The sequence below is a fragment of the Desmodus rotundus genome, chromosome 7, assembly GCF_022682495.2.
Source record: "Desmodus rotundus isolate HL8 chromosome 7, HLdesRot8A.1, whole genome shotgun sequence".
Taxonomy (NCBI): domain Eukaryota; kingdom Metazoa; phylum Chordata; class Mammalia; order Chiroptera; family Phyllostomidae; genus Desmodus; species Desmodus rotundus.
In genome coordinates, this window is record NC_071393.1 from 102,215,431 (window position 1) to 102,228,925 (window position 13,495).

The window sequence follows — 13,495 nt, forward strand, 5'->3', positions numbered from 1 at the left end:
GATTCTCTCTGTAGATTTTTAAAAGGTTACCAGGTCACTCTGCTAGGGATGGAAGCCACTGTTACAAGTTCACTGTTTTAGAACCATATCTTTTATTTTCTGTGTTTGTTGCTTTTGTATTTTGGTGTTACAAATCTATTAGAGATGACCAAAGTTTAAACTTGCTCATCAGACAAATGCACAAGCTCAGTAAATCCAGCAACTTCAGGAGGTTCTCAGATGCCCAGGAGCAACCTCCTGGTATAAACACCATGGGAGGATGGGGAAAGGGGGTGAACCAAGGTTAAGTGACAAGTCCCTGCACTGCTAATGACCCAGAGTCTTTGGAGAATGCAGGCAAAACTCAGTGGATAATCGGCTGCCTGTAGTTCTGAGCACCCCTTCATCGTGTTGCCCTGCTTCTCTAGCTCATTAACTCTGTGAAACTCCTCAGGGGTATTTTATAAGGACAAATGTTTTCAAAGGAAGCTTTTACACCACTACATTCCACTGGAGGATGTTGCTTCTGAAAGCAGTGAATAGAGAGGAAAGGGGTTCACAAGGTATGATGGTGACTCATTCTAAACTATAAACAATGATCTTCAGAAATATACAAAATATTTCTAAGGATACAGGGTTTCTAAGAGGATTCTCCTAAACTTTGATAATCACCTATGACAGAGTATCTGTAAAAATATAACATAAGATTAATACAGATTAAAATATATATAAGACAACAAACACTACAGAAGAAAAAGAACAATATTCTGTGCTTCTGGTATGAGTAAGTATAAATGGTTACCAAGTTAGACCCTGAATCTCCTGTTAGCTAAGGCAAAAGGAAAAACATGCATTCCTTAACCTTAAAAAAATTTTTTGTAAAAGATTTTTAAAATTTATTTTGAGAGAGAGGGGAAGGGAGGGAGGTAGAGAGAGGACAGAACCATTGATGTGCGAGAAACACTGGGTTGCCTCTTCTTGCTCCCCAACCAGTGACCAAACCTGCAACCCACCCAGGCATGAGCCCTGACCGGGAATCCAAATGGCAAACGCTGGCTTTACAGGGCAATGCCCAACCAACTGAGCCACATCTGTCAGGGCGCATTCCTTAACTTTTCGAAGTTAATGAGAAAGCAGGTTATTTAAAGGTCCTTATGTAAGAATTCCTTACACAAACATTTTATAAGTAGAGAAAGGCAAGCAGTAAACTTGCCAGGTTGCTGTTGCCCCCCACCCCGCCTCTCTCTTTCTCTGTCTCTCTAGTTTATTAATCCCAAGAAATTCCACATGAGCTCCTTATTAGGGCTGGAGGGAGGGGGTCAAATTACTTACTTTTCTTCATTTCTTCATTTCCTTTACATATTGTTTGTTTCAACTGTTCAATCCTCATCTTGCAGGACATTATTTTCCATCTCTTAAAAAGTATGCAATAAATATCAGAAATGCTGACCTATAATTAATGATTATCTACCTGGTATCATTACCTATTTTCAGGTATATCTTAGAAAACATAATGAAAAAAAGACCATTATATTTATTAAAGCTTTGTAACTATGACAGATTACCCAAAAGAAAAAAAAACCACGTTATTCTGATTCTATGCAGAAGCTGCTAGAAAATTAAGTGAGAATAAAAATTCACAGACAAAAATGTTAAAGGACATTCTCTTAATATGCTCCGTCTAATACATAGCTACACATGGCTATTTAAAAGTCAATTAAAGTTACATAAAATAAAAAAAAATTCAGCTGCTTACTCACACTACCTGTATGTCATGTGCTCAAGACCACACGTAGCTAGTAGCTACCATATTGATCTGTGCAGACACAGAACATGTGCGCCACCCCAGCAAGGGCTATTGATGCCCTGCTCTAAACTCTTAGTGCTAGTTACAGAGGGGACCACGAACATCCCTGTGTTATCTCTCTGACACAATCAACAAATACTTTCAAAATAATTAAAACTGCAATAAAATAGGAGGGTTTTTTTTTATCAAGTATATAACTCATATAAGATTTCCTGAAAAGCCTCAATTATACAAAATATGAAATTACCTTCCCCACACAAAAAAAGACACCTGAAATTTCCTCTTTACATTACCAAGATTTAGGTATTACTTCCCGCAAGGTAAATAAAGGATCATCAGTAAAAACATGACTTAGTAATTAGTTAAAAAGTATAACTATCTATTCTACAATGTCTCCATAAATGTGGCCAGTTAAAAGCTTCAAACAGCATGCAAATGTCTGTGGTGTTCGATAGCACAAGACACGGAACAGGCCACAGGGGTGTTCCAGTGGGTGAAAGCCACCCTCTCCAATGGACTGAGAGAGACATCTGCAAACAGGTTCTTGGGGATTGGTGGATGCAGGAGAATTGGCAATAAGATGTCTTCACTTTTAAAAGGTATTAGTCTTTAAGAGTCAATATTGAAGTTTTTGATACAAAAATTAGAAAACAGTACAAGGAATGTAGAAAAATGGGGATGGGATTCCTTACAAATGGCCTTTTATAGGTTCATACTTTGGCCTACTTTTCTTGATTTTTTCATTAAAAAGTTTATCTTGGACATCACTTTGTATCAATACACATAGATGGACTGCATTCATTTTAACAGCTACACAGTGTCACATTTATTGCATTCTGCTTAGCATTTAGTTTACTTATACATTAACTTCACTACTAGTGCTGCAGACAATCAGTGCCTTTACCCATAAATCTCTGCATTCATGTGCATCTCAAGAGGAAAACTGCTAGATATACCTCACGTGCATTAGGAAAAAAACCTCCACAAAACTGTCCCCCAAATATGTCAATGTATATTTCCCACCAACAGTGAATAAAAATGTTATCAGCCAAACACCTATTTTCATATGTTGTACTCATTTTTTCCCAGTTTATGTTAATTTTGCTTGGGGTGTTTAACATAAAACACCTTTTACATAGTCTGTCAAAATGTTTTCCTTTATGGCTTATCAAAGTCCTCTCATCCCCAGAATATATAAACCCTTTCCAATACTTACTTTCCATATTTTTGAGTTTATTTTTTCACATTTAATCATTAGCCCATCTAAAATATGTGTTTACGATGAGTAAGTTTTCTCAAAGAGGACAGACTACTGCTCTTGTATTTCTACGTCAATACCAGACTTCCTATTTAACCTTTATGATGGCTTCCTACTTAGCTGTCAGTACCCCATTTTTGGTATCCAGATAAAATATTTGAAAAGCCCACGCTACAAATATACTCAAAGAGAGGACTCTGAAAAATGAGCAAAAACAAATTTAGATTCACAATGATTTTTTAAGCTCTACCAACTTAAAAACATGTAACTCAAGTACAAAGAATATTATTTAAATAGCTCTTAAAGCTTACCAGCTGATCTGTTCTCCATTTTCCTTCCATAGCTTTTAACACTCTGTGTGGAGAAGAGACATACAGAATAAGCTCTTAAAATAATTAAATTTTGTAAAGCTCAAAAATGTAAAATCAACAACTTTTAAAATAAGTTCTTATAAATGGCTAGAAATATCAAAGTAGGACTAAAGCATTCAAAGTGTTTTCCAAATTCTGTTCTCTGTAATTTTTTCTCACCTCCTTCCTTTTGCACTTCTAACACAGCCCAGAGCTTTTCTATATATATTCACGATAAACTTCCATAACAGCCAGAGCCTTTGTCCTCCGTCACAATAATTCCCATTAGTCATAATTAACAATAACAACAGTTACAGGAAAATTCATGATTAAAAATGCTACGATCATCTCCCACAGAAAAGGCACAAGCCAGTATCTGTCAAAATTTGTTTCTATGGAGTAAAGTGTTCTATAAACATGAAAGTTTAGGTGATCAAATAAATTAGAGAAATAACTGAGCTAAATTAATCCAAGTAGGTTTCTCTAATGCCAAGGCATCTCAGAATATTTAATCCACTTACTAATGTGTTTATCAGAGTTGCGCTGTGCCTGCAGAACAGTGACTTGGTCAGTTTGGGACAGAAGGTTCTATACGAAAATTCTCAAATCCAGAGTGAGAAAGCTGCATCGGGGTGCTTGGTAATAACTCAGATCCCAGGCCTCCCCCAGACCTACTGAAGCAGAGTATCTGAGGATGGGGTTTTCAGAACCTGCATTTAACCAGGACCTCAGTTACTGAATTCTGATGTAGATGACCCACTCTGCAAAAGCCCTGACAGAGAAGAAAGGTAAATGACAGCAGTAACGTCCTGCAGCAGCCACTGTCACTAACTTACGTCTGAACAGCCGACTCTCCTGGACCCATTTGCCACCTATCAACGGTCAGGGCTGGGGCTTTGATTCAACATCGCATCCCATCACGGAGTGCCTACTGTGTACAGGCCCCGGGACTGACCCCAGTATTTTCTAGAAACTTACAACTCTCCTATTTTGCTTCTAAACTTAGTAAGTTAGCAATCCATGTATCTGCATACCATAGCAATGAATTAATCTAAATGGTGACTAGATAGCTCCACAAATTGAAAAGCAAAATGAAAACTCACTCTTTTTGAAATTCTTCTTGCTTGCTCTTAAGTTGACTTAACCGCTCCTTCTTGTCTATAAACCTGTAAGAAAAAAAGTCAATGCTTTATTTAAATTTTTTTTCCCAGTTCAATGAAATTATACAAACTCCTGGGAGCCAATCATTTCTGCAGACTCATCCGGGAATGTCTGTCTTGAAAGTAAGTACTGTATACTTCTTACTGGGACGCACATGGCTGCTTACCACTTGGTTATTTTTTTTTTTAATGGATTTATTTATTTATTTTTAGAGAGAGGGGAAGAGAAGGAGAAAGGGAAACATCAGTGTGTGGTTGCCTTTCATGCACCTCCTACTGGGGACCTGGCCCGCAACCCAGGCATGTGTCCTGACTGGGAATCAAACGAGAGACCCTTTGGTTTGCAGGCCAGTGCTCAATCCACCGAGCCACACCAGCCAGGGCACCACTTGGTTATTTTAAAACTAAGTTCAAATTCTTGGCTTTAAAATTCTTTCATGGGTTTATAAAATTTGTCTATAGATTTCCACCTCTAGGTTAAATTATTTCCCAAATGGGCACATCACAACACTAACATGAATTTGAATTCAAAGAAACTGAGGCTTCTGTTATAAAAAATAATTTTAATTAGAAAGCTTAATTTAATCCTGCTCTCAACTACCAACTTGTTCCTTATAATTTTTAAAGTACTATTTTTTCTCATTGATTTTATTGCTAGTCGTTGCAGTTTAACAAGTTACTGTGTAAAAGTTATCGAAAGGAAGGGATGTCACACTGCAGTTCACTTTGTGTCAGTCTTCTACTCCCTTCTCTTTCTCCCACCCTTCCCCCTCTCTAAATATAAATAAAATCTCTTTTTAAAAAGTTATAAATTTCCCTGAGTACTGCTTTAGCTAAGTTGAAAATTTTGATACAGTGTATTTTCATTTCCATTTAGTTTGAAATTTCTAATTTTCCCTAGGATTCCGTCTTTGACTGACAAATTACTTAGAAGTGTATTGTTTAATTTCCAGATATACTGGTTTTACTAGATAACTTATTGTTATTACTTTCTTATTTAATTCTGATGTTGTTACAGAATATACTGTGAGATTTCAGTCTTTGGATTTGAGACTGCTTTATGGCCTTGAATTTGATTTGCCTTGGTGAAAGTCCCGTGTGTGCTTGAGAGAACATGTATTCTACAGCCGCTGGGTAAGTGTTCTACAAAGAAGGTGGCTGACGGACTAGATCCGTGCTTTTCAATGTGGTAAACACCAGTCACGCCTGGCTACTGAACACCTAAAATGGGGCTTATTGCTTAATAAGGATTAAAAAAACTGTATGACAAACATTGTGCAACTGATTTTCAACCGAGCTAACAGTGGCTCACTAGTTTCAAGGGAACAATGGTAATGCCACATGCTACAGTAACATGGTGTGGAGTCTAAGAACAAGCTTTCACCTGTCTCCTTCATTTCTCCCTAACTAAAAACAATTTAACAGAACCTAAAAACCTGTTCCTTACAAGTAATCTAAACAGCGATTTTCAACTGGTGTGCTGCAAGAATTTTTAAAACATGCAATACCTGTCTATTTACTCACGGGCACTGACCCCTTTTCTTTTTTATTTATTGATTTGAAAGAGAGAAAGGGGGTGGGGGAGAGAAACACTGATTTGTTGTTCCACTTATTTATGCATTAATTGGTTGATTCTTGTATGTACCCCGACTGGGCATCGAACCTGCGAGCTTGATATATGGGGACAATGCTCTAACCAACTGAGCCACCCAGCCAGGGCCTGACCTCTTTTCCCTTAGATTGTCAAATAAAAGATGACAACAGCCAACACAACAATAGCCGTCTGGTGTGCGTAACTCAAACTCTATACTTATTTTTTTTAGTCAGGTAAGCAAAAAATCCATTTTTTGGTGTTGCACATAATTTTAGTAATTAGTTCATGTGTGCCATGAGATGAAAAAGGTTGAAAATCGCTGCTCTAGAAGTCTCTCTAAAATACTATTTCTATAACCCCATGTTTGAAACACACACAAAGATATCTACTTCTAAGTGGAAGGGATTAAAACGGTCTAATTATAATCATTTAACAGTCACTGAAAAGGTACAATATGTAATATATTAAACAAAAAAGAAAATGAAGCAATATTATATGTGGCACAATTATATACTTATATGACTAAGTTAAAATTAAATTAAAAATTCAGTTCCTTAGTTGTACTAACCACGTTTCAATAGCCCCAAATGGTTACAGTGTGGCTACAGAACATCACGGCAGCAGTTCTATGGGGTAGCACTGCGATGGCCAGTATGGTGGGAACTGCATGAAATAGTATTAGAAAACTCAGAAACCAATGTGGAATGTAGAGTAACCCACATATTTATCAATCAGCTTATCGGACTTTTACTATGTGCCTGCATAGCAAAGGATATTCCACAATATTAGGAATTAATTAGGTAATATTAAGAATATATCTAATGATATATTCAGCAGCTGACTGTGTACGCTGGGATATATTATTTAACGTGGTGATTCACGTTCCCATAACCTGAAGAGGATTACAAACTGATAAGACTCATCAAACCAGGCACACACAGGCCTGACAGGATGAAATCTTGCTTTTAGAAGCTATAAAGGATCTTCCTTCAGACCTGTCGTAAAAACACCACTCCCCTTTGCACTAAAACGAACTGGGACGACGAACAACTCTGTCCAGCTCTGTCCAGAGCTGGTTGATTCTCTTGGGCTTTGTTAAAAACAACACACAGAAGAATCAAAATTTAAAACAAATATATAGAGGACAGCAGGAATAATAAACAGAAGAAATTCCCACTGTACCAAACACTTCATGAGTCATGTTATCTTTCATGAAGGAGATTAAAATTAAATGGTGTTAACAAAGCTAAACAGCAGATGATATCAAGCAATGTGGCTGGGTCAGCATTTCAACTGCTCATCAGCACACTCCTCCGTTCTCAGCACTCTCTACCCCACCACGCATGGAAATATAAAAATTTCCACAGGTCTGTGCTCTCTCAATGTGGTTTCCAACAAGCGGAAAGATACATAGCCATGATATTCAAACCATACTTAACAACACATATTTTGTGTTTAAAAAAAGGAGGGAGGTAAGAATCCTAATAGGTACTTTCAAGTTGAGTTATCGCATAAAACATCTTGTAGGTTTTTCCTTCTTTAACAGGCACACAACACTTCATCAGACAGACATCACGTAAGTTAGAAATACAGAAGGCAGGCGCTGAGGCTTCTCCGGGAAATGAGGGCACAGCACTCCCTTACTGCAGTAGAGGTGGTTAAAAAGCTAAGTATTTCTTAAATTAGGGTACTAACAGAACTACTAACCATCAAATTTTTCTCCCTTAAATTCTCTAGGCATACAAGGGTGTGATGTTTATGGACAAATGCAATAGAGAAAAAACATGGTCTTTATCAGGATGGTTCTTTTGTCAGAATATTTAGGATATGAGAAAGGATAGTAAAAATACTCCCCTGGCAGGAATGAAGGCTAAGTCATTAATAGAAAACAGAAACAAAGTTGTTTGGTTTCCTCGCTTGTAAAATGGGAATAATGCTTATATGACTTGGTTACGGGGATTAAATAAGATAAACGTAAAAGCATCAGGTAAAGGCTCTTAGCACGTATTCTTATTTCTCTTTTCTCCATTATAACGAGTGACTTACCACTTAATCTTACTAATGAATTAAACTGAACTATATATATAAAAATGCAGATCAGATCTGGAAGTGAATTTAAGAATTAGCATAGTCTAGGAGTAAGGCATAACTCCTCTTTCTTTACTTTTAAAACAGGTTAATAATGCCTGGGTTTATGGAGGGAATAAGTGGCAGATAATAAATGTGAAAACCTTTTATATATTCTAAAAGGTATAATGATGATAGTAGCCAGTGACACTGACTAAAAACAAAAGTAACATTTTCTTAGGAGCTCCACGAGTGTAGGTGTATGTACAATTAACAAACTGCATGGGATGGGAGTTCTTCCCGAGGGACACAATCCAACAGTAGTAAGGCTGGTTGGTAAGTTCGTGTCTAAAGCTGCCCCTAGAGCTTTTGTTCTGCTGAGTGGGGTATACAAATGTGGGTCCAGAACTTAATTCTCAAGACAATAGATTTTTATAGGCAGGCTATAGTTACTGAAAACCAAAATACTAGAAGAAGAGAAATATCTAAAAGGTAATTTTTTTGATGTCTTCCCCTTGAAATCTTCACTAACATCTAAATTTCTTGCTCATCCTTTATCCCACTTCAGTTTGTTTAGTGCCCGTATTTCTGTTTTCTGGTAAGTGTAATCATACATTCTTACAACTCATCCGTGAAGGCAGTGCTACCTCATTCCTGAAAGTGTACTTATAAAAGCAATATCCACATGCTCGTAATAACGTGCCTGCCTTTTTAATCCACACTTTAAAATAACTGGTTACGCCCTGGCTGGTATGGCTCAATGCATTACAAACCAAAGGGTCTCCAGTTTGATTTCCCCTCAGGGCACATGCGTGGGTTGCGGCCAGGTCCCTAGTAGGGGGTGTGTGAGAGGCAACCACACGTTGATGTTTCTTTCCCCCTTTCTCCTTCCTTTCCCCTCTCTCTAAAAATAAATAAATAAAATCTTTAAAAAATAATAAAATAAAGTAACTGGTTCCTAAACCAGCAGGCTGATTTTCCTGGAGCTAGTTTCTGGGTATCCTCAGGTGATGTTCCCCATCCCATTCCTACACCTACCATAAACCAGTAACTGACTTCTTTCCAGTTTTGACTGGAAAGATGACTTCAACTGTCAGTTCCCTACTGAGTAACAGTGCTATTTTTGGTGTCAGATAAATGTATAATGCAGAAAATTACGTTCCTAAAAAAAGACCTGCAATTTTAAAATGTTCACCAGTACAAGATCCAAAGGCTGTGTTGACAGTACTGCTTAACATCACTCCTCTTCATCTCTTAAAGAAGCACACGAGTTAAAAGGCAGATGAAAAAGTGGATAAGTGGGGATTGTTTTAGGACTGGAATCACAGTGGGAGATAAGGAAAAAATAGTGTTGGCGAGGATACCATGGTATAAGGAAGTCTTCCCACTACTGAACACAAAACAAAGTAGTAGTGAGTTTAGATATTTTGTTCAATCCGTCTACCTGCCAACTCACACTTTTCACAAAATTATATAAAGACACATGCTCCCTTCTTAGGAGGCAAAGGAACTAATTATTGTGAGAGAGATTTAGTCTTTAACACCTGATTTTCCTTGAACTGTTAAACCATTAAAACCTGAACATTCAGCTAGTCCATTAATAAAACCTAAAGGAAAATACATTCACAGGAACTTTCATACACATCACCACATTCACGATCCATGTAGGCACAGCTGATCTGGCTGACTTACTGAAAAGAATCAGAGGTTAAACAAAAACAAGGGTTTTTAAACTACGGTAAGCCTCCATATTTTATTTCAAGTGATTTCCCAGTTAGCGAGCAGCTTTTCATAAAGAGTCTGAAAGCAAAACACAGCATACACAATTTTCATAAATACAGACAAAGTATCTCACAATCTACTTTTGACCCACAGAATTTAAGGCTTATTTGTAAGTCAATGTAAATCCCTGAGAGCAGAGACCTGCCTTTCTTTGTAAGAATATTTATGCAGATAACTGCACCCAGTGAGAGTTCATTAAAAATGACTTGGCTTTTAGGATAATGGTCCTGGGTCTCGGGAGATTCTTTCATCCTAGTAGATATTTGGCATTGTTCTGGGAATGATGAAAACAAACACCTCATCTTAAAGAATACACAGTTCAGAAAAGGGAACAATGAAAAGTGAAATGCTGCTGGCTGAGCAGACCATTTGGGCAGTTTTGTTGGCCCTGAACCCTAAATTTTCTTTTTTATTTCTCAAATTTGAATGGTTCTGGTATTCTTTATTTTTCATAGTCAGAAAAAGAAATTCATCAGATCACATCCCTATTCTGAAAACTCACTTTAATGCTCAGATTTAGCAAAGAATTTGTATTTTTAAAGGTCTATTGCCTTTGCCATTCCTTCAACGATATGCCTAGAACATGAAATCACTGGTGATCTGATTGAACAAAACCAGAATTCATGCCTTCATGGAACTACATTCTGGACGTGGAGCGCTTCCTGAAATAAATAACATTACACATCATGCTCAGTACCAGAGGCGATGGGAGTACTGCAGTAGGAAATCCTGGGGGGAAGATGGAAGTGTGACCCTACCTTACTGAAGGTCATGGGAAGCCTATCTAAAGAAATGTTTAAGTTAAGACAGAAAGACAAGATGCCAATCAGGAGGTACAGTGTTCCAGCAGAGGGAACAGAAAGGAGAAAAGTCCAGTGGTAGGAAAGTTTCATGTGTTTGAGGATTTGAGAGGAGGCCCTGACTATGAAGCAGGGAATGAATATGAGGGAGAATGCATGGCAACGAGTTTATTTTTGAGTACTTAATATATGCTAGACATCATTCCAAGGACTTTAATGCATGCTCTTACGCAATCGCTACCAGACACCTATGAGGTTAGATACCCCGCCATTTTCAAAATGAAATAAGCAAGCACAGGCAAGATTAACAAACTTGTTCAAAACCACAGAGCAAGTGACGGAGCTTGGATTCAATTGAATGCAGTGTGAATCCAAAGCCTACATTTTTAACTCAACCTTATAGCCAAAGTTAGAAGGTAAGCAGTTGCCAAACCACATGTAACTTTATATGACATAGTAAGGAGCTTCAATTTATTTTTTGTTAATTAAATTAAATAATGCAGTGGAAAGTCATTAAAGGTTTAAGCAAAACAATGACATTATCTGATTTACATTTCTAGAGCGGCTGCTGTGTGGAGGCCAGAGGGAGGGTGGGGAGGAGTTGTATGGGTTCAAACAAAGGTGGGGGAGGCTTCCAGTCAAGATGGCAGCACAGGCAGACCTGGCTCACCTCTTCGTACAACCACATTAAAATTACAACTAAAATATAGAACAACCATCACTCAGGAATGTCAGAAATTGTGCCGAATGGGAGTCTGACAACCATGAAATCAAGTTGAATGGAAGTCTGACAATTACAGAATTAAAGAAACCACATCCATCCAGATGCGTAGGAGGGACACAGACATGGAATGGCTGGTCCCTCGCCCATTGTGTAGTGAATAAAAATCCAGGAGGAATATCTTGGGAGCAAGGAGTCCCAGCCCCACATCAGGCTCCCCCCAGCCCAGGGTTCCAGTGCCAGGAAGACAAGCCTCCACAACTTCTGGCTGCAAAAACTAGCAGGAATTGAGTGAGTGGAAGAAACTGCTGGAGCCCCAAGATTTCCTCTTAAAGATCCCACACACATTCACCTACTCAGACTGACTGCCTCTGAGCTCCAGCCCCACAGTAGCAGCTTGAAAGACACCAGTGGTATACAGGGGGAAACGAAGTCCGGCTTTGCTAAGCCCTCTCCCCACAGAGCTGGCAGGCTGGTGCCATATCTGAGACTCCATCAACATGGCTAACAGCTGTTTGACTGCCATGGAGATCCCTGGAGGCTCTGCCCCACCCAACTTATGGGTCTACCCAAGCTGCTTGTCCATACGAATGGCTGGTCTTGGCTCCTAAATCCTATCAAACAAGTAACAACTGGCTTAAGTGAGCCCTAGAGGCAGCCAGATTAGAGTCACAGCTTGGCTTCACCTGGGAATCTCCAAGCTCAGCATAAGTAGCAGCCATGTCAGATTGCTTTATAGCTCAAGCAGGGTGTTCCAGGCAAAACACAGTTGGGGGCTGACCTTAGCCTGTACCACCCAGGAAACCCTGGGGCCAGCATACCCAGTGGACAGCTACAGATCCCATCGGAGCACTACCACCCTGCCCCTACACAGCTGATCCTCCACAGAGGGCAGAGGTTGGTTGTCAGTGGTCACAGCCAATCCTTGCAGCTGACTGGCCTGGGAAAATCCCTCTCATTGACCTGCCAAGAGCAACCAAGGCTCAACTACAAGAAGAGGGTGTACTCAGCCCACACGAAGGGTACACCTTGAGTACCCAGCTTGGGTGATAGGGGAAATTGTGCCACTAGATCCTACAGGACACATACTACATTAGGCCACGCCACCAAGACGAGAGTCAAAGCAGCTCTACGTAATACATAGAAACAAACATGGGGGGCTGCCAAAATGAGGAGACAAAGAAACATGGCCCAAATGAAAGAACAGATCAAAACTCCAGAAAAAGAGCTAAACGAAATGGAGATAAGCAATCTATCAGAGGCAGAGTTCAAGACACTGGTTATAAAGATGCTCAAGGAACTTAGTGAGGATCTCAGCAGCACAAAAAAGATCCAGTCAGAAATTAAGGATACACTAACTGAAACAAAGGACAATTTACAGGGAAACAACAGTGGAGTGGATGAAGCTGAGAATCAAATCAATGACTTGGAACATAAGGAAGCAAAAAACAACCATGCAGAGCAAGAAGAAAAAAGACTCCAAAAAAATGAGGATACTATAAAAAGCCTCTGGGACAGAGGCTTCAAGAACTTCAAGTGTTCTAAGAGTCACATCATAGGGGTGCCAGAAGGAAAAGAGAAAGAGCAAGAAATTGGAAATCCATCTGCAAAAACAGTGAAAGAAATCTTCCCTAATTTGGTGAAGGAAATAGACATGCAAGTTCAAGAAGCATAGAGAGTCCCAATTATGATGGATGCAAAGAGGTTTAAGATAAAGAGAGACTCTTAAAAGTAGCAAGAGAAAAGTTAGTTACCAGATAGTTGCCACATAGGAGTGGGGAGGGGTAGAATGGGTGAAAAAGGTGAGGGGATTAGAAAGTACAAAAAAGTAGTTACAGAATAGCACTGGGGATATTAAGTACAGTATAGGAAATGGAGCAGCCAAAGAACTTATACACCTGACTCATGGGCACGAACAATAGTGGGGCAATTGCTGAAGGAATAGGGGGTGCTGGGTGGAGGAGCCAAAGGAGGAAA

At 39.0% G+C, this 13,495-nt stretch overlaps 1 protein-coding gene across 1 annotated transcript in view; it reads right to left on the reverse strand.

Moving 5' to 3' along the window:
- Positions 1-13,495, reverse strand: part of ATG14 (autophagy related 14) — a 32,887-nt gene that overhangs the window by 16,736 nt on the left and 2,656 nt on the right. The window contains exons 2-4 of the mRNA XM_053928429.1: positions 4,498-4,560; positions 3,356-3,398; positions 1,312-1,393 (exon numbers count right to left, since the gene is read on the reverse strand). Of these exons, the coding sequence (XP_053784404.1) occupies positions 1,312-1,393; positions 3,356-3,398; positions 4,498-4,560 (188 nt within the window). The remainder of the gene's footprint in view (positions 1-1,311; positions 1,394-3,355; positions 3,399-4,497; positions 4,561-13,495) is intronic.